General features: G+C 44.0%; 2 protein-coding genes across 4 annotated transcripts; both read right to left on the bottom strand.

Annotated features, from left to right (window-relative positions):
* Nucleotides 1-1,802: 1,802 nt before the first annotated feature.
* On the bottom strand, nucleotides 1,803-7,757 carry bdh1 (3-hydroxybutyrate dehydrogenase, type 1). The gene is made up of 5 exons (XM_010898145.4): nucleotides 7,479-7,757; nucleotides 4,697-4,807; nucleotides 3,907-4,048; nucleotides 3,542-3,694; nucleotides 1,803-3,184 (listed from the first exon to the last, which is right to left on the bottom strand). The coding sequence occupies exons 1-5, from the start codon at nucleotides 7,689-7,691 to the stop codon at nucleotides 2,718-2,720; spliced, it is 1,086 nt and encodes a 361-aa protein (XP_010896447.3). The 5' UTR covers nucleotides 7,692-7,757; the 3' UTR covers nucleotides 1,803-2,717.
* Nucleotides 7,758-8,991: 1,234 nt separating this feature from the next.
* gyg1b (glycogenin 1b) lies at nucleotides 8,992-20,035 on the bottom strand. Of its 3 annotated transcripts, none has more exons than XM_010898147.5 (8): nucleotides 19,907-20,035; nucleotides 18,065-18,200; nucleotides 17,347-17,521; nucleotides 16,824-16,986; nucleotides 12,617-12,743; nucleotides 11,413-11,629; nucleotides 10,565-10,645; nucleotides 8,992-9,999 (listed from the first exon to the last, which is right to left on the bottom strand). In XM_010898147.5, the coding sequence occupies exons 1-8, from the start codon at nucleotides 19,914-19,916 to the stop codon at nucleotides 9,853-9,855; spliced, it is 1,056 nt and encodes a 351-aa protein (XP_010896449.2). In that variant the 5' UTR covers nucleotides 19,917-20,035; the 3' UTR covers nucleotides 8,992-9,852. The 3 variants fall into 3 exon arrangements, with proteins under 3 accessions (XP_010896449.2, XP_019897455.3, XP_028972124.1); XM_020041896.3 differs by having other exon boundaries at nucleotides 10,595-10,645; XM_029116291.2 differs by lacking the exon at nucleotides 10,565-10,645 and having other exon boundaries at nucleotides 19,907-20,034.
* Between the last annotated feature and the right edge of the window lie 574 nt (nucleotides 20,036-20,609).

Genomic DNA, 20,609 nt, shown 5'->3' with positions numbered 1-20,609 from the left:
ATTGATCTGAGCGAAATCTAAAATGTTGTGACAAAGGGTTTGAATAGGTATGTAATCAGATATTTACGTTTTTCATTTTCAACATATTTTTTTATTGTTTTTAGATTAGTGGCAAATAAAATATACTTAATCAATGATAAAGTATTTTATGCAACAGATTGTGGATAAAGTGGCCTGAGTACTTTCCCAAGGCTCTGTATGAAGAAGTGTTACAGTGTATATACTGCTGTGCAGTTTCCCAAAATTCTTAACATTTCCTGCTTATTCCTTAGTGAAGGGAAAACATACCAGGTGGGGGGGTAGTTTTAGGTTTCTATTCCGTAAGACAAATCTGGTAGTAGTTGGTTTCTTATGTAGTAGCAAGACCCGAAGACGGCTTTCCAGGAAACTTGATGTGTCTTACCTCCATCAAACCAGAACTTGAGCAAACTCTGGATTTTTGGCTCCAACAAGAATGCGGTAAGTGTAGCCTGATGAGAAACCATAGCAACCCATGCTCTGAACCAAACCTGCTAGCTCCAGAGTTAAGTGGACTTTATCCTGTGAACCACCACGGAGCTCAACACCAATCAGATTCTATTCCGTCATCATGGCCTGTCCCCTAGCAGAAAACCGACGTTGGAGTCTGCGATAACGAACAAATCTTTGGACCATTCTTAAGATTCTTATTTTTTTAACGTCACAGTTTTTCCACAAAAAAAAAACTGGCCTACTTACGCATTTCCAATGAAATCCAACGCGGTTTTCCTTTGACTTTACATACTCGGCGTATTGCTTGTGATTTCTCTCAAGTAATAATTGAGCACCGCAGCCGAAAAAGCCATTTTGGAAGCCTGGCAGAAAATAAATTACTAAGTAAATTCCTAAGTGGCACGATTATATTATGAAATAGACTTACATATGGGGGATTATTAATAGTTGTATTTTTTATTAATAGAGCAGGTTATTGCATCGCTAATGGTATTGTCAAGCCTGTAACCTTAATAGGCCCAATGCATATCCAATAATACTGGAATGGTGGTTATTTCCATTTACAGCGCTTTTGATGACAACTCGTACTCAAAAGTTGTTATCCCACCGAAGCAAATATGAGCCTGACTGAAAATAAAAATGAAATATAAGTATATCATACAAATTATTTTGGAAGCGGTAACAATTTATTGTTCCGAACGACTAAAAATATTGTGCCGTATCTTTCTACTCGTGAGACACAATGTCCATCATGTTTTCCATCGTCGTAAAGCTGATCTTTTAAATGTTGTGTGCACGCGCGCGTTGTTGGATCAACCAATCAGCGTCTCACTTTAACGATTTATACGAGAATATGCCACTCCAGAACCAAAAACTGAGCCACTCCATCATCCGGTTAAAAGAAACCCTGACTATGTCGAGGGAACTCTGAATATTCTGGAATACCCCTCGGACGAATAGACATTATTATTATTATTTGTATAATCTTCATTTATATTATTATTTGTATAATCGTTATCCAAAAGTATGCAATCATTAGAAGATATAATTGGGATAATGGACACGTCAAATTTTTGGAGTCTGCCTTTACTTGCCTGCTGCTAGAACCTAAGTTTTATAGGATCAAATTATATTTGAAGTGGATCTCGGCTTCATAATACTGAGAGACTGTGTATTGAGAGACTGTGTCAACATTGTGATATAGAGATAATACAACTATTGATGCAGAGATTCTGTTTCAAAAGCTGTATTGTGCAGTGGCTCCATCTGGTGGTGATGGACAACAGTGCATGTTTCTTAAATGGGGAACATTAAGGACAACATAGAAATTCTCTGACAAATCTAACAATCCTTTATCACAGTTGTACTTATTCCAAATCAACCTTTCAAATAAACTCAGTGATATTATTTTACTGTTATCTTTTTCACAATTATTCCAATATACAAAATCACATCTTACCAAGTACAAAATCTTTCATACAAAAATGTCATGAATACATTCAACAGCTTGAATAAACATATCTGAATGACCAAAGTCCTCCTATTATTAAAACCAAATGTGTGGATGAATACAAGCGGTTAGAACAGCAACACAAAGCCAGTCTGTAGTCATTACATAACTTCTGACGGATCCAGCCAAGTCTCACCAGCAGCCAGCCCTGTCCTGTTCCGGACCAAGCCCAAAAAGAACACCAGGACCACTCTTTGTGCTCCAGCTCAGGGCCCGTATCCAGAAAACACCCGAGTGGTGAATTGCTGGTCCAGGAACAGCTAAGCCTGTCAGATCACAAACAGTCTGACTGCTACTGACAGGTGGGACCAGATAACCACCACACTGAAATGCTCTATGGATTACAGGCCCAGATCCCTGCAGAGGGAGGGGCCCCAGCAGAGGGAGGGGCCCCAGACATTCAGAACTGAAGGTGTGGAGGCCTCCAGCGAACATACAGTTGCAACACATCAGACAGTAACGGTGCAGGTCATACAGCTGCACGTACACACAAACAAGGAAACACCCAACGTGCAAATATATCTTTTTTAATTAACCAGCGTTTAGTGTGAATATAAGCTTCATACCCTAGTGATCAAGTATAAAAGACTACTGAGTTAGCTATGGCACCTCGACCATGTTACCAGGGTAACAGGAACTCATAGACAACTTTAGTATAAGCAGGATTAATTTAAATTCACTAATTTAGACTGAAGTTTACAGGGTCAATGACTGATGCAATGTGACACTGTTACACTCAGAAGTAGAGGAAGTCAGATATGAGCGCCGGCAGGTATGTCATCACCTGCATTCTGATCCACAGGTGGGGTTCCATGGGGTTGTAGCGTGTGAACGGGCGGCGTGAGGTGATGGCGTCAGTGATGTCATCCAGGACAGGCTGTATATCCTTCAATCCGCCTGTGCAGTATGACCTCATTAAGGCTATGTTTTTGTCGAAGTGCCCCTTCCCATACTCCTCCTGTACACCAGAGGGCGCCTCTCTCCACAGCTTCTCAGCAGTGGTGGACACAATGTCCCGAGTCAGAATGCCTGTAGCCACTACAAAGTTCCCTGGCTCGATGATGGAGACCTTTACGCCCCATGCCTTCATCTCGTAGCGCAGGCAGTCGGAGAAGGCCTCCACGCCGTATTTGGACACACAGTATGAAGAACGCATGGCATTGCCCATCCGTCCATACATACTGGCCATGTTGACCACACGACCTGCAAAAATATAGTGGCAAACCCCCCAGGTGTCACACCACAGTTATCAACCCCCCCCCCAGGTGTCACACCACAGTTATCAACCCCCTCGGGTGTCACACCACAGTTATCAACCCCCCCCCCCCCCCCCCCCCCCCGGTGTCACACCACGGTTATCAACCAACCCCCCCCCCCAGGTGTCACACCACGGTTATCAACCAACCCCCCCCCCCCCAGGTGTCACACCACGGTTATCAACCAACCCCCCCCCCCCCCCCCCCCGGTGTCACACCACGGTTATCAACCAACCCCCCCCCCCCAGGTGTTACCCTACCATGTGTTACTCTACAACACAATCAGCATGGCAACATGTCTGACCTTTGGCCTTGCGAATGAGGGGAAGAAAGGCCTTGGTTATCCTGATGACCCCCCACAGGTTGACCTCTGACACGTGGCGGTACGTGTCCATGGTTGTAAACTCCACCTCTCCAAATGTAGACACACCGGCGTTGTTCAACACTGCCCACAGACCTGTCAGGAGAGGGTGAAGACAAATGTAGACAACAGCGTTGTTCAACACTGCCCACAGGCCTGTCAGGAGGGGGTTAGATTTAGGTAGACCAGGTCGCCAGGTCAAGTTAGGGCTGGGCAGAAGAGGAAAGCGGCGGTATTCTTGAGGTCATAGGGTCACAATTGAATAGTCCTACTCTAACCCCTCAGTGTGACAGATTCCTATTATGTACCTCTCTCTGGGTCTTCCAGGTGTGTCTTTACATACTCCACAGCTTTTTCCACCTGCTCCTCACTGCAGACATCCAACTGGAGCACCTTCATACGGTCTGAATTCATCTCCTCCAGCTCCTTTGCCCCATCTCCAACCTGATCCTGGATCATCCAATCAGAATGACCTCAATCACTGTCTGAATGAGTATTTCTGAGAGGAATACTAGTAAGCACAGACCCAGAATCATATACAGAAATGTCCAGAGTGATTGACCATATTGGTCACGATGAATACAAAAGGCTATGAAAACATGTAACTCTTGTTCATCAGCTTGATGTTACGCTCAAGACATGACAGAAATCCACCCTTAATTCATGTAAAATTGTTAAATGAATAATGTATTAATCATCAAGAAATAAAGAAAACGATGTAAAAAGGCAAAAAATATAAAAACTGGGATTTTACAATTTGCTTGTGTTTCATGATGATGGGTCAGCTTCTCTCAAATAAATAAAACTAAAACATAAAAAAAATAAAGGTTTGGGATAATTGGTTCCTTTTCTAGTCCTTGGTTGGATCATCCATGCTGTGCCAAATAACATTTTACATTTTAGACATTAAGCTGACACTCTTGTCCAGAGCGTTTTACAGGACATAAATTATACATTGTTTGATATTTTTAGGGTTTCTGATTATGGGGTCCTCATGAATTTTGTCATTGGTGAATTTGCCATCAGAGTTTGAGAACCACTGGTCTACATCACCAACATTAAATACATTTAATCTTGATATAGGACGCAAACTGTTACCTTGAAAAGACATCCAGCAAAGACAGTGAAGCCCATCTTGTGTAGATGCTTGGCTGCCACATGACCAAAACCGCAATCACAGCCTGTGATGAGCACTGCCTTTCCGTTCACCTGTGCCATGATGATGTGCCGGGACAAGATGAAATAACAGAAACACCACATGGAAAAGGACAGTTACTTTGTAGTGACTAAATCACAATTACAAACGGAGCTGCAGTGGGGTACATTAGGTTAATAGACAATTAGCAGTCCAGGTGTATCCGCTATAATGGTCTGACAATCAGCACTTTGATAGTTGAGTTTTCAAAGCAACATGAGGCAAAATTCCAAAGAGGCTAAATAGTTGATGCCCAAATTTCAGGTGCATTGGTCACCAAAACCGCAAAATTAGTTGAAGGGGTCAAGGGGAAAAGTCTCAAATTTTTAAATCAGCAAACAGGATCAGTGGTTTCAAGTCAAAGCTGACTGACTGGGAATGAGGGACTAATTTCCAGTCTAATTCCCAGTCCCAGAATGAGGGAATGTAGGCTAACAGGATGGTTGAGTCTGTGCCCCAAAATTACCGCTTCAAATATTACTACAGAATTGAATCAGCACCTCTGTGACCCAATCTAAACAAAAACTGTCTGTTGGGAGTTTCACAAAGCTGGTATTTCTGGCAGGGCCGCCATTCAGAAAGCATTTGTATCCAAGGCCAACGCACAGAAAGACATAACTTGGCTTGAGGAGCACAAAACTTGATGTAAAAAGGGCTTTATAAAATAAATGTGACTGATTGATTGATTTGACCACTGAGTAATGGGAAAAAGTAATACGGTCTGATGAGTCAACTTTCACCCGATTTTCTACGTCCAGACGGGTTTTTGGAGAAAGCAAAATGATGCCTTTTGCCATCATTGTCTGCAGCTGGTAAGGGGACTGTAATGGTACAGGCAGCAATCTGGTGGGAGTCTTTGGGTCTGAGGATTCCTCTGCATGGCCAAGAAATGAGGCCATTTTACAGGCCTGGGGTGCAAACACTGTGCCTTGAGAAATGAATTCAGCCCCCCAATAGCCAGCCTCCCCAGTCACCAGGTCATTGATGTTGTTGCTTGCACTTCAGAGTTTCGGGCTGGGTATCTGTAAAAGCACTATATGACAACTGCTGATATAAAAAAGAAAATGTATTGAAGTGTCAAGAGTTCTGGAGTGCAGTGCAAGTATACACTCATCTAAAGGATTATTAGGAACACCTGTTCAATTTCTCATGAATGCAATTATCTAATCAACCAATCACATGGCAGTTGCTTCAATGCATTTAGGGGGGGGTCCTGGTCAAGACAATCTCCTGAACTCCAAACTGAATGTCAGAATGGGAAAGAAATGTGATTTAAGCAATTTTGAGCGTGGCATGGTTGTTGGTGCCAGGCGGGCCGGTCTGAGTATTTCACAATCTGCTCAGTTAATGGGATTTTCACGCACAACCATTTCTAGGGTTTACAAAGAATGGTGTGAAAAGGGAAAAACATCCAGTACGCGGCAGTCCTGTGAGCAATAATGCCTTGTTGATGCTAGAGGTCAGAGGAGAATGGGGCGACTGATTCAAGCTGATAGAAGAGCTACTTTGACTGAAATAACCACTTGTTACAACCGAGGTATGCAGCAAAGCATTTGTGAAGCCACAACACGCACAACCTTGAGTTGGATGGGCTACAACAGCAGAAGGCCCCACCAGGTACCACTCATCTCCACTACAAACAGGAAAAAGAGGCTACAATTTGCACAAGCTCACCAAAATTGGACAGTTGAAGACTGGAAGAATGTTGCCTGGTCTGATGAGTCTCAATTTCTGTTGGAATTTGGCGTAAACAGAATGAGAACATGGATCCATCATGCCTTGTTTCCACTGTGCAGGCTGGTGGTGGTGGTGTAATGGTGTGGGGGATGTTTTCTTGGCACACTTTAGGCCCCTTCGTGCCAATTGGGCATCGTTTATATGCTACGGCCTACCTGAGCATTGTTTCTGACCATGTCCATCCCTTTATGACCACCATGTACCCATCCTCTGATGGCTACTTCCAGCAGGATAATGCTACATGTCACAAAGCTCTAATCATTTCAAATTGTTTTCTTGAACATGACAATGAGTTCACTGTACTGAAATGGTCCCCACCATCTGTACTGAAATGGTCACCAGATCTCAACCCAATAGAGCATCTTTGGGATGTGTTGGAACGGGAGCTTCGTGCCCTGGATGTGCATCCCACAAATCTCCATCCAAATCAAATCTCAATCTGGGCCAACATTTCTAAAGAATGCTTTCAGCACCTTGTTGAATCAATGCCACATAGAATTAAGGCAGTTCTGAAGGCGAAAGGGGGTCAAACACAGTATTAGTATGGTGTTCCTAATAATCCTTTAAGTGAGTGTATATGCAAGTATATATGCAAGTATAATGCAAGTATATATTTTGTATTCCACCATCCCTCAAACACCTGGAGGCTTTTCTTCTTGAAGAATGATGCACAATCCCTAAACAGTTTATGACTTGAATGACAACATTGCAAGATAGACTGGAGCTGTTCTGAAGACCATACAACTTATTAGGTCCTTGATATGAACATAACGTACGGTGTTTCCTTTATTTTGTCCCCCCCATTTTGTACTGTATAAAACCATACATGTGTCCATTATTACCGATTAGTTAAATACAATCTCAGCTCAAGACAAAGTGAAACAACGTGCATAAAACAAAAATTACAATTGCTGTGGCGCACATGCGAGATACGTAGCTATATTGTACCTTGACCGACCCTCTGGATATCCGTGGTGTCGCGATGTAAAGCACAAAAATTAAATACACCCCGACAATGCACTCCGCTGTACTGGTCTCCGGAAAACCGCAGTATTTAGCTATGGCATTTACGAATACCGGGAGTCCAAATCCAAGCACTACAGTAAAAATAATAGAAAACGATACAAGTAAAGCCCCACGTATCACGTGAAGCAAACTCATTTTCTTAACCTGTTTGCTATCCTAAACTGCGACACTAGCCAGTGGTGTCTTCATTCCGCAAATCAACACGTCCACTTGCAAATCAAGTTTCACCAATCGGAAGCAAACAAACTGAAAGAGGGCCGGACGTTTTCTTCAAACAGATATTCTGTTGGACAAAATTCTGTTATTTCCATCGCGTTTTCGTTTGCCTGGGTTGGCTTATATTTTGGTACAATGAATCACTAGTAACATTTTAAGAAAATACAATTTGTCATGTGTTAACAATAGGTAGAGATTAACAGAGAAATTATCCAATTTAGTTTGCGTGACAATGGGAACATCGTTGTCTTTCATCATCCATGAAACTTGAAGTGGTCATCTGAAGGGAAAGTAACATGGATATGTATTCTATTGTCCACAGGGTGGCAATGTGAATCCTCTTCCAACTTTTAAAATTGACTACCACATCCGCCCTTGAAACCAGCATCCGATGCACATTTGGAGATCTGAGGGTAAGACAGCTCTACCTGATTGTGAATCTTACACCTTGAAGGTGTACAAGGTGACCCAGTACCTTGAGTCATTGCCCAATGATCCGTCCTTCCTGTGAAAAGGACAAACTACTGTCCACCTACAAAGCAGTGAATATGTGGGAACTTCCAGAGATGAGCTATTGGGCCACATTGGGTTACCAGGCATGCCAAGGCAGGTCCCTCTGACAGGGCAGATGAACATTTACCCCAAAACACACCCATAAAGACATTTTACATGAAGTCATACTGCGTGACATGTCAATAGCTCTATTAACCAGCCTGTGGGAGTACAGTTGATTCCCATTCCAAACCTCGAATTGGTCAGAACATTACTTTGTATTGCAGAGATTAGGAGCACTGATACTGGCAGTCCTGTTCTGGGTTGCCAATGGATCCTTTCAACTGTATTACAACACACTTAATGTCAAGAGAATGGACCCGCAGTCCTGTTCTACCAGACTGGACTCTTCATAAGAACCCAACCACTGTGCAGCAGAAACTGTGTTGCAATGTCATTCTGCCCAATATTGCGTGATACTATGCCCAATGCTACAAGTGTCTGCTTGCTTTATTTCCCGTTGAACAGTCATCCCCTTGCCAAATGCCCCTGTGGAAATTACACAGGAGCCAGGATACGAGTACACAACACCGGTATGACTGTTTAACAGGCATAATGTCATAAAAAATTGCCAGTACAGTAGAGGACATTAACACTGGATTTACAGGAACCCCTTCCTGAACTATAACCTCCATTGATGATGCATCCAATAAAGAGACAGCACAACTCATTCTACCAGTACTTTTATTCTGCAGGTGACAGAAGCTGTGGTACAGGAAGTAAATCAGTGAGCTCCAAAATCTAAACACTCAGAGCACATCGTACCTAGACTAGTGCAACTGATCAAATGCAACAGGAAAAGGGTGAAGGCTGGAGTGTAACAGGCACTGATCCAGCTGTGAAGGTTAAGGCCAACAGAAGCCCCATCCTGGGTGAAACCTGAAAGACTACATCCCTCACAGCAGCAGAAGGGTAAACTGCAAGTACTGAAACAGCAGTATAGCACTGCATCAAGAGAAAGACCAGAACATTAAGCTCCGAGTCAAAAAGGTGCTACTTCATGTCCAGCTGACTGCATGGTAAAAAGGTAAAGCACACCATGTCACTGGCTGTCATCTGTAGAGCACAGACATCAGGACAGTGGGTTAAACGCTATAGTTGTACAGTGAGTGCTGAGAAATGTGAATTAAGTGCAAAAAAAACAGTGGTGCAAAAAATGGCTCCCTTTGATGGCTATGTCTGGCAACACCATAATTTTATTGCAGAGTTACCTAGAGTTGCGAAAATACAGTAATTGCAGAAAAGATTGGTCAATTTGCATCATGTGGATTAATTCACAGTAATCTTTACAGCATGTAAAGAGAAATCTATACAATGCACAGCAGATCTGCTCTGCCAACGACATCAGCATTTCCTTGTGTAACAGCATTTGGTTTGAGGCCTGGAGTTTAGCTGGGTCGTGGCTCACAGAACTTTTCAAAAGCTGAAGAGTTGGGGGGTGGGGAACTAAACCGTACACATTTCAAACACCAGTGGACTCAATCTGGCAAACTGTAAGATCTCTTGTAGACATTCCCTCAGTTTTCCTCTATTTAAGAAAAGCGTCCAGCTTTTTCTCTATATTTTCAAAAGAGTCCATTCCCATGTAATCAGCCTGGCCTTGTTCCCATTTCTGTTTGCGTTCCTCTGATGACATGCTGGGCTCAGCGGGATGGTACTGATGCTGGCTGGAACCCTGAAGGAAAAAATCAAATGAATATCTAGCACAGAAACATTGGATTAATTCTAAAAGCCACAAGATTAGAAGCTTGAGTAAGGCTTGTCCCTTCAAAGTCAAAGCAGTTGCAGCATGATGCAGTGATTTTAACAAGGCATTAACAATCAGACTCATGTTCTTCAAACCATCCAATTCAAACCTGTGCTTGTAAGCCATTTCCTCTGCCTCCAATCCATTCTTAGCACTAACCAAGGACTGATTAAACCCTCATCCTGACAGAATATCAACACAAACCAAACATTACCTAAATGGATCAAGTGAATGTTTAAGTATGGGTCAATACCACCACAGCAAGCAAAGTATTTCAATTAAGCGGGCAATTTCTAGGGGGCTAACTGACAGGTGGGCCTAATCTAATTAGGTGTCAACTGAAGATCTGACTCATGGCTCTAACCCTGAGAAACCTTCTCTGGAAGCTTCCACAGGGGGTTGGATGTACAGCATGTTACAAGCAGCGAAGGTTAGCAACCACTGATGGAACCTGGCCTGTTCAGCCATCAACAGCACAACCAACTCCTCATACCTTCCATTCAGCTTCCTTCTGACTAGATACCTGTAACAACAGGTCACTGCTGGGACCAGGGTCCCCAAGTTCGGTGACAGACTGCAACATTCAGATGGACCAATGAGAGGCCAGTTAGCCAGAGGTAGAATTGACCAGATTTTTACAAATTAAAATAAAATCAGTCAACATTAGGTATCATCCATTTGCATAAGAAATTCAGGTAGTACCACCATTTTCCCTAAAAGGAATTAAAAAACAGTTTGCAAATGTTTTGTAGAGCAGCATGTCCCCAGCAATACAAACCTGAACATGTTGTAGCCAAAGTCAGGCACAGCTGATCACCATGCTGCAGAGACCACCAGCACTGTCCATCTGGTAGTGATGGCCATTCGAGGCTTCATTACAGTTCTTCTAGCAGCAGGATATTATGCTAGCAGCGCCAATTGATTTCAGAAAATCTGAGTGCTGCCAGCATAATATCCTGCTGCTAAAATTACATTAATGAAGCCTCGAATGGCCATCACTACCATCTGGGCCGGGCCCCTGGTTGGCATCGGTCACATAGGAACTTAACAGAAACAATGACCAAGGGAGGCCCGGACCCCAGAATGAATCAGAGCGTCTGTTTTTACATTGATTTCAAAGGGAGGAAATAGGATATCTAAACAGTGCTGTAGTAAATGTAGCACTGTACTGATAAGATGTGAAGTCAAGTAGCTGCAGTTACAAGACATTGTGTTTAGGCATGTCTAAGCGTTTGGAGCCTGTTGGAACAGGGCGCCCATCCAAAGACGCAGGTCTGAACTGGAGAACTGGTGTAATGAGACATTGCAGACGACAGACAAGTGTTCCGGCGGTAAACTTACTGCCACACAGCCGGAGTCAAAGGCCTGGTCACCGTACTCCTCTGCCAGCAACGGCACCACCGAGGCAGAGTACAGAGTCCACCAGTCCAGTAGGAAGCTGTGCTGTGTGGGGGCCTCCTTCACATCCCCACTGACCATCTGGGTCGTGGGGTCGAATGTGTAGCTCCATGGCTTTGTCTCACCCAGGAAGTGAACCACCTTGGCATTGCCACCGTACCTGGAAAAGTCCACACGTCAGGCCATCAGGTACAACATAAACCCGCCTCCCTCATGTAACTACTGGGACAGGAAGATGTTTCCCTAGACACAAGTGGGGAATTTTAATCTTCGGGCAGGTATCAAAATCATACTGCAGCAGGATGTTCTGGAGGCACAGGATCAGACCATATGCTTTTAACATTCAGTAGCTTAGGGCTGCTTTGTCAATGCGGTTGGCAGCAGGAAACATCTAGTTCGACCGGTCATGATCAGCGCCTCAGCCGCTACTGGCAGGATAATTAACCAATTATGCATGAGGATGGGTTGTGGTATATGGCTAACAAACAGCTAAGCGCTGCTCTTAGGCACACCAGCGCACACAGTAGCCAGCCGAGGTATTTTGGCATATGGTAAACCATCAATACGGGAGGAGATGAGCCAATAGGCATTCAGGATTCAACGTAAAGTTTGAAATGACTATCAAACATTCCAAAGGCCAATTTTAATCCCTAGCCTAGCCAACCGAGAGCCAGTCAGTTGGAATTGTCCCAACCAGGAGTTTGTTTTAGTCTGGTTGACATGTCCCCTGGCATCAGAGACTTTAAATAAACTGAGCCATTTTGGGCTTTGGTTTACACACTGGTCCAAGCGTTATATCAAACCCAGGGAGGTCGGTGGCAGAGCAGGGCTGGTTAGAGCGGTGGGGGCTTTTAGACCAAGTACCGCCCCTCCCCTAAACCCCCAAGTAACCCGACGACCATGGTATGAGCACAGCCATGTGACCATGTATCCCATTTCCCCTCCCAGGCTCTTACAACTCACACTTAACCTCATGCAGTGCATTCAGAGGACACCCCAGCCCAGACGGCGTCTTGAACACACTTGTACCGTGGTGCTCTATAGCTTAATATTGTTATTCAGGGAATTATATCCAGCACTCCATTAATACCTTCTTGAAGATAGAGCCATGTTTGACTGAATCGATTGGTTTCTCAGCGTAACTTACTGTTTGAATGCTGGAAGGTAGGTGTAGATCGCTATACTGCTCAGGTTGTAGATGAAGGGCAAGTGTTTGGATATGTCTGCTGTTGCCCAGTTACTGAAGTAGCCATTCAGGACACCCTGGTCCCCACCTAGTGACAGGGAAACAATCAGCGACCACCATCACAACATGAAGAACATCTGACAACCTGGGGCGCCCCAAGGGATTTCCAAACTAAGCCTGGAAGCAAAGGCTAGTTCAAGACCCATGCCGTTTTCAAGCACTTCATTTACAGTGAGCTTCGTCCACGACCACACCAGAAGATATATAAACAGCTTGACCTTTACCCCAGCTACAACATGTAGTATAATCACGTCACAGTTACAAAAATAACATTTAGATGAGCACCCTGTGTAGACAAAGCAACCAAGTTAATCGACACCAACAGAGCTTCTGTGAAACAACCACACTCAGTAAGTGGAGGACTGACATGACTAGGATGTCAGGTGGGTGGACAGACTGTAGCCTAAAGACAGAGTCAGTACAAGACCTAATTACTGTTGATTTTACTAGTGGATCGATTTGGATCATTTGCCTCTACAAGTGGGCTGAATTGATGATATCGTTCCAGAGGACAGTTGACTGAGTGCAATTGCTGGCAGTGGCCCAGATGAGCTGTGGGTCTGATTCAGCAGTCTAGTTAGTCAATCCATTTATACACCAAAAACCCCACAAGCCTTTAGGCTTCCAGCCGACACCACCACAGCATCTTAGATCATGGCCCTAAAGCCCAGACATGCTGAAACAGGATGTTTACTAATGTCACATGTTCTAATTCCAGAACCAACAAAGATGAGAATTGTCCCTGAGCAAAACCGTTAGACTTAATTGCTGCCAGGCTGTTGGTGTAAATTAACTGCTCTTATTTGACAAAATATCCACATCATTAGTTTGATACACATTAGTTCATTCAGCCACAGAACACTAGACTACCACACATGACATTTATGGAGAAATAAGGGTCTGACTAAAAACACCAAGTCCTCAAAATGCCAAGACAGCATCTTGCCAATCAGACAAGGTGCTGCTAGGGACAGGGGTATGAGTACAGTAACAATACATGGAAAGATCAGGGGAGCCAGAAAAGAACATTCCCCAAACATAGCCTGAACAATCCTTATGCGCTGCCAGTATTGATGGAACACCTGAACCCATCGCATAACGGTCACCTGAAAACTGGGACCTATGACTTGTCAGGGGAGGATATTGCAGGGGCTCCATCAGCCAAGAACCAACCTACAGATTGATAGTCACTCTGCATTCTCGGTTATTGCAGAAGGTCAAGTCTGTCAGGGGACTTACAGGGTTAGCTGGGCGCACTAGTCACTGGCTGTTGAGCCAGGCACACATGTATTTATAGAGGTTGGAGTTTGCTGAATGGCCATCAATAGATGCAGAATGACGTGTGAAAAAGACAATGTACAGAAGATCAAAAGCACAGCTGCCCAGCAAGGAGGCCGGAGCGTTCCTCTGGCAGCTTGATGGCATGTGGTGAGGGTGTGTTGAGGCATATCCCGGGTGAAGATTAAGACAAGCCATATATTAGGAGATCAAACTTTCACACTGCACTCCATCCATGGATTATAACAGGGGGGGGGGGGGAAAGCAGGAACTATCCATCCCTTTAAGTTACTAATAAATATTGCCCACAGAGTTGACACTGCCTACATGCATCAGAAAACAGGAACTCAGAGGTATGGCTCTGGGTTGAGGGGTTCAAACAGCACTTACTGGAGGCCAATTTCTTCAATCCCTCTGTCCTACCCCCTGTGGGGGGGGAGACAAGGGTTAACTCCAAATTCCCTCATAGGAATGTGCGCTGCCAGGTCATCTAGGAAATGTGCTACATAACATTGATTTGACATGGAACTGTATATGCATTGTGTTCTAAAGCTTAGCGGTTCCACACCCAAACTTCCAGATGCCCTTTAAAACACCAGAGATTAACAACTTCAAGAGGCTCAACTGGTAGAGGTCTCCTGTCACACATACAGGTCATCTTACACAATCCATGAGAGTACACTGAGAGCGAGTGATATGTCCACATGCCAATCCCAGTCAAATCATAACACCAGCAGTGAATGTGTTCATTGCTACCTTTAAGCAAGGGGATTTGGTCTGCATGTCAGCTACAGGTTCCACAGCACAGGGACTGTTCAGGCTGCAGGTGAAAATAAATGTAAAACAAACACCAGCAGTACCGAGTTCATTCTACTTGCCCAGATACTCTGGCACTGGTCCTCCAACAGGATTTGGGAAGGCAATATGGGCCCATGTCACTTCATTTAGAAAGGATGAGTGGAGGCAAAAGGAATGCTGCTCTTCCCCTGCGGGCTTGACCAGAACCCAGCCAGCCTGGTTTGGTAGCAGATGCTGATCCACTGGTCTACAGATTCACCTCAGGGCAGAAAGCTGCATGTGACTAAGGGGAAATTGAAGAGCCTTCCTGTGCCAATATTCAATCTGTGCAGGGGACCAGAGGAGGGTTTTGTTCTTGGCCTAGCACCAATAATTCAAGCATTCCAAGCAGGAGGAGTTGATTTGGAAAAAAATTACAGAACACCCCTTGTGTATCTAAGACAATTTGGAAATACCGGTTAGTCTCTAAAAGCAAAGTGCACAATTTTCTGTAGTTTTGGTTAGCCAGTGCAATGCATCTTAGCATAAGCACATCATGAGGTCCTGCGCAGGACATACAAATGCTAAAGGTCATAAGGGCTCTGCAAGTCACAGCTACAGTGCAACAGGAATATACCATCAGCTAAAAATACAGCAGTGCTAGCCAATTAGCATACCTTGCTAGCTGCTAGCAAACTAGTAGGAAATCAGTGTCCAACAGAAGGATCTGCAGTGGGTGGAAAATACTGGCAGAGCATAAAACATCTGATTGGAAATATTAAGGTTCTAGTAACCTAAAATGACTATATAAGCAAAAAATACTGATGTGACACAAAAGCTAGTGTAGCTATGGGGACTGTATTTGGTAGACAAACATGCAGTTTACTTTTCCGAGGTCCAGATTGATGCCAGCCAGCAAATTCCTGCCAACAATCACTTCAATCCAAGCCGACAGAATGAGCAGCACCATTAAACAAACTAATTGGTATCGCACTGAACTCTGGAATCTTGTCATCAAACCACGTAGCACTGCCTCAATGATTCACTGTTCAGAGGACAGGATGGAATCTAGGGCTGCTAGCTTTACAGAGCAAGCAGCAAGGCTCACTGCAACAAGATGGCTTAATGTATACTTAATATCGCATACAGGAGCGAGCATTGTCAGTAAGAAAAAAAAAACACTGTAGCAACATGCTAGGTAACAAGTACTGCTTGTTGAAGCAGCCAGTGTAATAAGAGGACCAGGTCACATTTAAATGTAATCTCCATTTCAGACAAGATCGTTTTAATTCAAATTGACCAATGCATGTTGTGCTTAGCACACACGCCACTCCTCACATCTCCACAGGCCCTAGAGGTAAATGTACACAGCCCCTAAAAGAGGCCTCTGAACACCTTCAAATTCTAACCTCAGTTCCATGCAGCAAAACTAAATGGGTCTTTGTTTAAAGGCTATAATGAGTTCACAGTGAAAAAGCCTGCTGTTTACAGCCCAAACCTGCCAAATACACCATGTTCTTCTCAGTGTTGGAGCACAAGACCACTTTCACATATTTACTTTGAAAAACTAACCCAACTTGCTGTGTCAATTAAGTTTATTGAAGCTAAAACGGCCAGAGACAGCCACTTATGTAGCGCCCAAAAGGCCTGTTGTATATTTGGGAGGGGGGTGGAAACAAAACTAACAAAGCTAATGTTCCCAAATGCGTTGTAGACACAGCAACATCTACTAGAACTACAGGCTCGGTCCCCAAATCACACCCTATATAAAATGTAGCCATTTTAATAAAAAAAGTTTAACCACAAACACTTGAAGGACAGAAAATTGCTGGCATCTAAACTTAGACAAGCAGACCAGAAACATCTTTGGAATGCTGCACATTTCAGCCTCATTTCTCAAGTACTAGTAAAACTTGAGTTAAAACATTGAAATGCAACAGTGACTCGGTCCAAGAGCAAAACTAACGCAAACCCAAGGAACCATTCAGAAATGCCCCCATCAAAGAAAGCAAAACACCTATTCAAACCAACAGCAGTGAGAGCTGAGACAAACCGTCGAAGCTGCCATGTTCTGCGCAGTACTCCAGCAGTCTGCCGTACGTCTCGTTGGATGGCTTGAACACAAACACCCCGGAGTTGAAGCAGTCAGGCCAGCCAGGGTCAGGCGCTGCAGACAACTCCTCCCTGTCAAACAGCTCATCTATGTTCTGCAGCACCTGTAATAAACAGGACAATGGCTCAGTTCAAACAAGCAGTTGCTAAGTAGATACCCAACTTTAAATTCTAAAGATCAAGCAAGTCCAGTATTATAAAAGGTAATCCAAAATATAATTGACTACTGAATACACCAACAGGCAAAGGGGGTGAAGATTGCCCATACCACCAAGGGCATTTGTTTTAGTATAATAAGGTAAAGCAACTCATGCATGCAACCCGGATGTCAAAGGTCATTCAGGGGCAACCATGATCCCAGACCAACAAGTTAAAACCTCAACCACACCGCCACAGCGTGAAGGGGAGGTGTTGATCAACAAGACCCCAACCTCACAACAGCAGCTGAACTTAGCTGAGCGTACCAGTGTGTCTGCATCCATGAAGACACATTTGGAGTAGTGTGTGAGAGCCCAGCAGTGCAGCTTGGTGAAGGTGATGCCCAGATCCGGCCTCTTCATCAGGGCTAGGTGAGCAGTGTCCCCACTGTCCAATACATCCACTAGCCGCACCTCATCAAAGATCTTCTCCAGCACTTCCCTAACATGGTAGAAGAGGTGAAAAGAGGAAGATGGTCAGATAATGTTCAGCAAACATGTGCACTTTGACATCAAACTACACATTTATGGCCAGAATGCCAACATGAGAATTCTGGGGCCTTTTGTCAATTTCATACCAAGTTGTCGCATCTCCTAAAACACATTAAGAAATCCTGTAGTCCCACCCCTTTGATCAATGTGCATTGAGGCGACACAAGTACGCAATGAGTCCTGGACATGATTCGCCACAGGCATGTCTGATCCACACCCCAGATACCAATTAAACTAATTACACAAATGTCAGAAAACAGCTCTTCCAACCCTATTACGAACATTAAACATAGCTGATCAAGCTGGGAACAATAGGTTACAGAGGTAAGGGACTGAGGACGCACTATATCCTTAGCATTAGGGTTCATCACAGGGTCATAGGTCGAGGGTCTAAAGTTCACCAGGCATTAAGCAAAGCAACATTATTAGCAGGCTTAGACCAGGAAAGTGAATGTATTTGGGATGACGTGTGCAGGCTTTGACAGGTTCTTACTTGCTGGGTTGGGATACTTGGGTTCCGATCATCACCACAAGCTGTCTGGTGGTGTTGTGGTTCCTCAACGACCGTCCCAGGACCATGGCTCCTCTGGCATAGTTGTCATTGGTCGCCAACGTCACAAAAGCCTGGTCTGAATGGGGAGGCGACATGCATGGGTTATGTTGAGACACCGAATCCACCAGAGCTAAATTCACTTCATTGCTGTGATCTACTTGTGAAACGTTTTGCAGAAACACAGAAGGCCCGTCGTCGGTTGAGCTGATAACCATGACATCAATACAAAGGCCCCAGGTGGAGGTAGACAGGAGCAGACAGAAGAATGCAGTAACAGATCAATGAGCGGGTGACAGTCTGTGGTAGGAGTTGAAACAACATCCACCAATGTCAGCATGACAAGCAAGGGCTGGATGTCAACACTGGCATCTGATGTCCCATGGGGGGAAAGTCATGAACAGCCCATAAAACTGAAAACACAATGGACAGATTGTAAGATGGCAACAAATGAAAACTGAGGTCTTCATTAACCATAGCCTGGGTACAGTAAACAACTTATCCTGTGGCCAACGGGATAACTGCCCAGTAAAACCAATTCCCTGAAGGCAAAACCTCCATGTCCAGATGCCAAACCAGGCACTAAGGTGAACCAATTGGGTTCTTGTACCCTCCCCCATTCGGGCCCAACATTATTTTCCACTGGCCCCATTTAGAGCTGTTAAATTACAAACTACAAACACCAGTAAACATAGCCTATATATAACAGGAGGCCGTTCGTACATGTCTAGCCGAATTCACACTTCACTGAAGAAACACTTAACTGGAAGAAAAAACATGCTGACCTAGACGATTCAACAAGCGGGAAGAAGCTAGATTGAATATCACTCTTAGAAAGCCGGATAACCAAGGCATGACTTGCAACAGGGGAAATTACGGGGACAGGATGTCAGGTTTCACTGTTGTAATCTTTCTAGATACATCCGTCATGTGTAGTAAAATCTATGTAATCGAAGTAGGTCGTGGGCCAACCCTACCACCGAATAAAATGACAGGAACTTTCCGCGTTACTAAGGTTTGTTGACAGTAAATTAACACGTAGTTACACCAAAAGCAAGTTCCGATATCGCGGTCTACAGTACGTGCATGTCAATAACTGCGCAGTCTGAGTGAACGTGATGCTGCTATAGTATGCGGTCCCACACCTCAGTAAAAAAAAAAAAAAAAAAAAAAAGATTTTCAACTCTGTCCAAACACATGGTAGCTAATTGGGGTTTAAACGGGGGGGGGGGGGGAAATGCCAAGGTCATATCGACATTTGCTCCATGAGCAATATTCATGAGAGCAGACGTGTATTTGAATATTTTATTAACAAATACCAATGTTGCAAGACTTGCAGATGGGGAGTAAAATATACACATGCGCTGTCTAAGAGATGTTCAGTTATCCTACAACTCGACTCATAGTGCCAACAGGAGACAAGATCCTCACATGACAGTTGACGTATTGGGCTTATTCTGGAGTTAATTCACTGCGAGCCATAGGCTCTACATGACAGAGGTGCCTATTGCCACATGTAGGGAGTTGATCGTTAGTTTCCTTATAACGCAACCAACTAAATGTTACCAAACCAAGTTGCACATTTAACGAGTCCGTTATCTCCCTAACTAAATAAGATTCCGAAAACTACTGCAACGCCGCACTCGGGTAAGACAGCCCGGTTAAGGTTAGTTGTCAGCGACGCGCTGACAGTCTTAAACATGACCAGTTACCTTGTTTCCCGCTAACTGACACATGCCAAACTTCCTCTACATCATCCAGGAATAAGATAAAAACGTTAAGTACCTTTCGCCATGATTCTAGAAGCTTTAGCCTGGACCCTTCGACACTGGTGCTTACTTAGAGAGAGGACACGTAATAAACTGAGGTGAATTTATAGACGCATTAATGAGAACCCTGGCTGGACAGCAGGTCACATGACAAGAGCCTAGGCACACGCCCACTGCTGTTGTGATGCAATTGACCAATGAGCATCGTGAAGAGCTTCCTGTTGCGCCTGCGGGCGCTTCATGTTTTTTATTCAACCGACCAGGAAGAACAGATGTGTTGAATTCATGCAGCGTGGTGTCTTATAAGCGTCAACTCTTGCCCAATCCCAATCCCAAATCGAGCTCGAAGCCCTACAGATATTGAACCCTGTTGAGATCTTAGAGAGTTTGACTGGTGTAAGTATAGAAGAATTATGTTGTTTCATTAAATCATGTGTAGGGACTTAGTTTGGAAGAGTTGGTGCAGAGGACGTCTATTTTTCTAAGAGCAAGGAAGACTGAATTTACTGGTCAGTTTAAGTGGTGATTTATTTCTTTGTATTTAATTTCATTGTATTCTGCAGGAAAATGTTATTCACTGCTGGATGTTGTTTTGCTGTGGAATATTTAGTGTAAAATAATTTAATAGCTTTACCTGATGTTTATGTGTGTAAAACTATGCTTGCTGGTTTGGTTCAGCTGGACTATACCTATAGTTTTTTCCAGTGATCGCTCTCTTT

This window comes from Esox lucius, chromosome 21, assembly GCF_011004845.1.
Source record: "Esox lucius isolate fEsoLuc1 chromosome 21, fEsoLuc1.pri, whole genome shotgun sequence".
In the NCBI taxonomy this organism is placed as follows: Eukaryota; Metazoa; Chordata; class Actinopteri; order Esociformes; family Esocidae; genus Esox; species Esox lucius.
Note: the sequence above shows the minus strand (reverse complement) of the source record. Positions and strands in the feature narration are given on the sequence as shown.